The following is a 2,639-nucleotide window of genomic DNA, read 5'->3' on the forward strand; positions in this document are numbered from 1 at the left end:
GCTGATAAAAATCTAGCTTTTGTAGACCAATAAAACAAACCACTCACTCATCACTAAACATAATATCTTGTGACCAAATTGTCTTATAATTAAATAAGAAATTCTAGCTAATGTTGACAAAAAGAAACCTTGCTCATCACGAAACATAAAATCTTACAATGAACCCCCAATGAATTCTCCCAAATTTAAAGTAGCCAGTTCCCTCATTTGGTGCATTAGCGGGATTAAACAAGCATGTTTCGCGGTAGCTGCTAGCTACAGTATGAAACACAATTTCGTTTGTACGGTCACACTTCCCTTTTTCTTTGATTGTAGTAAACCATACCAAGCATTAGGACACACCCACTTTATTTTGTCTTAAACTCTATTCACAACCAATGAAAGGTAAATGAAAAGCAAACGTTTCTCCATTTAGCCCTTTAAATAAAACGCTAACTCGAAGGTGAAGAAGAACAAAGAAAACCCCCCAAGTTTTTACATTTTACACAATCCTTAGATCAAACATTGTTTTATTAATTATGGAGTGGAACAACAGTTCAGAAAAACAAAAGCATTGCTGTGTTCAAGTGGAGGCAGGAATCAACTTCTTTAAATGCGTTTCTCAGTACGACAAAAACTTCTGGTTGCGCCAGAGAACGATGAACGATTACGCAGGAGGTCATGTGACCGCCTAAACATCTGGTTCGCTAACGCAACTCGTACTGAGAGGTTCTGCGCTGCAGAGGATGTGTTGCAGTATCTGTGGATGTGAGTTATAGTACTCGGTGGTGAAGTTCCTTCTGGTTCATTTGTGGAACTTCTTTTTGGGGTCCTTGGCGTGATCGAGGAGGAGCTGGCAGGGGCTGAACTGGCTTCCGTACGCCTCTTCGTAACGTCTCATCCTCTGGACCAGTTTATCGGCGCCGAACGAGTCCACGAAGCGGAATGGACCTGGAGAACACATCGAACAAAGTGTGTGGAGCTAATTACAGTCTCTTGCAAAAGTATTCAGACCCCAACAAACGTAAATGTAATTGTTCTGAGATTGTATGTGAGAGGCCAACACAAAGCGGCACAGAGTTGTGAAGTGGAAAGAAGACGATGAATAGTTTTTTTTAATTTTACTAAATAAAAATCTGAAAAGTGTAGGGTGGATTTGTATTCATCCCCCTTTTAACATGATACCCCTAAGTAACATCCAGTGGAACCAATTAGCTTCAGAAGTCTGTAGTCTCGCACCTCCAGGTCCTGGGTTTGATGTCCTTGAGTTTGCATGTTTTCCCCGTGCTTGGTGGGTTTTCTCCGGGTTCTCAGGTTTCCTCCCACAGTTCAAAAACATTCAGATTACACTAATTGGCGTTCCCAAATTCCCCGTAGTGTGTGAATGTTACCACAGTCGGTCAAAATGGGGAATAAATACAGCGGTCACCACTGGTCTCCACCGTCCCTAGTTGGACTACAGAGGTTCAACTAGAGGACGGATGGTGTGTAATTTAATCTCAGATATTTTTTTTTTATTATTTACAATCTGAATTGCCTAAAAGTTGGGACGTTTTTTTTTATTATTATTTGAATAAAATGAAAACAAGAAGACTTTCAAATCACATGAGATATATTTTTTTTCACAATAGAACATAGAAAACATTACAAATGTTTAAACTGAAAAATTCTACACTTTTATCCACTAAATGAGCTAATTTAAAAAAAAGTGAAATGGGACGGGGGCTTGTTTACTGCGGTGTAGCATCTCTTAGCGAATCTTTTAGTTTTTATTTCATTTAACTTAAACTTTTCCGGGATTCGGGTTGTATCACAATAAAACACATTTACGTTTTTTGTGTGTCTTTGCAACGTGACGGAATGTGGAAAAGTTAAAGGGGTGTGAATACTTTTGCAAGGCACTATAGAAAACATACAGAAGAGTTTCCTACATGAGTCACAGGTTCGAAATGGACATATAAATGTATGTCCTGTACTCTGTGTGTGTGTGTATGTGTGTATGTGTGTGTGGGTTTACCTCCGAGACAGGGAGGAAAGCCCAGTCCGAACACGGCTCCGATGTCTCCCTGAACCGGATCGGGCAGAATTCCCTCCTGCAGACACAGGACGGCCTCGTTCACGAATCGAGAGATGAGACGATACTGTATGTCCTCATCTCCAGACCTACAAACACACACACACACACACACACACATAAAGAGAGCACTGTTCTGTAAGGTTTAGGTAAACAGTTATCGTGTGTCGAATTAGCGTCTAGACACAAGCGCAGGGCAGAAAAGTTCTAGAAGATGGATTTCATCCTGGAATCTCAGAAGGTTGTTGTTTGGATGAACGCGCTCGCTCTTTATCGTTTCCATAGTAACGCTGCCGCACTTTCTCTTCCACAATCATATACACTGTGATGCACGTCCTTAATTAATAAAATGAGAACGAATTAAACTAAGTGCAGGAGGAATAAAACACTCCAGAACATCCTGGTCCTCTGCTCCATCACACCACCGGGTCGTTGATCGTTTTCCTCCAACGTTACAACCTCCAGTGTGTATTATTCCTTACATACAAAACTAAAACGTGTCAAGGCAACAATGATTTCAAAAACCCGCTACTATACTGACGTGTGTGTGTGTGTGCGGCTCTTACACAGCAGGGGGCGCCACTAG

General features: G+C 41.1%; 1 protein-coding gene across 1 annotated transcript in view; it reads right to left on the bottom strand.

The window, feature by feature from the left end:
- Window positions 1–331: 331 nt before the first annotated feature.
- Window positions 332–2,639, bottom strand: part of hadhaa (hydroxyacyl-CoA dehydrogenase trifunctional multienzyme complex subunit alpha a) — a 14,229-nt gene continuing 11,921 nt past the window's right edge. The window contains exons 18-20 of the mRNA XM_053481742.1: window positions 2,620–2,639; window positions 1,997–2,142; window positions 332–930 (exon numbers count right to left, since the gene is read on the bottom strand). The exon at window positions 2,620–2,639 is cut by the window's right edge and continues 95 nt beyond it. Of these exons, the coding sequence (XP_053337717.1) occupies window positions 785–930; window positions 1,997–2,142; window positions 2,620–2,639 (312 nt within the window). The 3' untranslated portion in view covers window positions 332–784. The remainder of the gene's footprint in view (window positions 931–1,996; window positions 2,143–2,619) is intronic.

The sequence above is a fragment of the Clarias gariepinus genome, chromosome 2 (genome assembly GCF_024256425.1).
Source record: "Clarias gariepinus isolate MV-2021 ecotype Netherlands chromosome 2, CGAR_prim_01v2, whole genome shotgun sequence".
In the NCBI taxonomy this organism is placed as follows: domain Eukaryota; kingdom Metazoa; phylum Chordata; class Actinopteri; order Siluriformes; family Clariidae; genus Clarias; species Clarias gariepinus.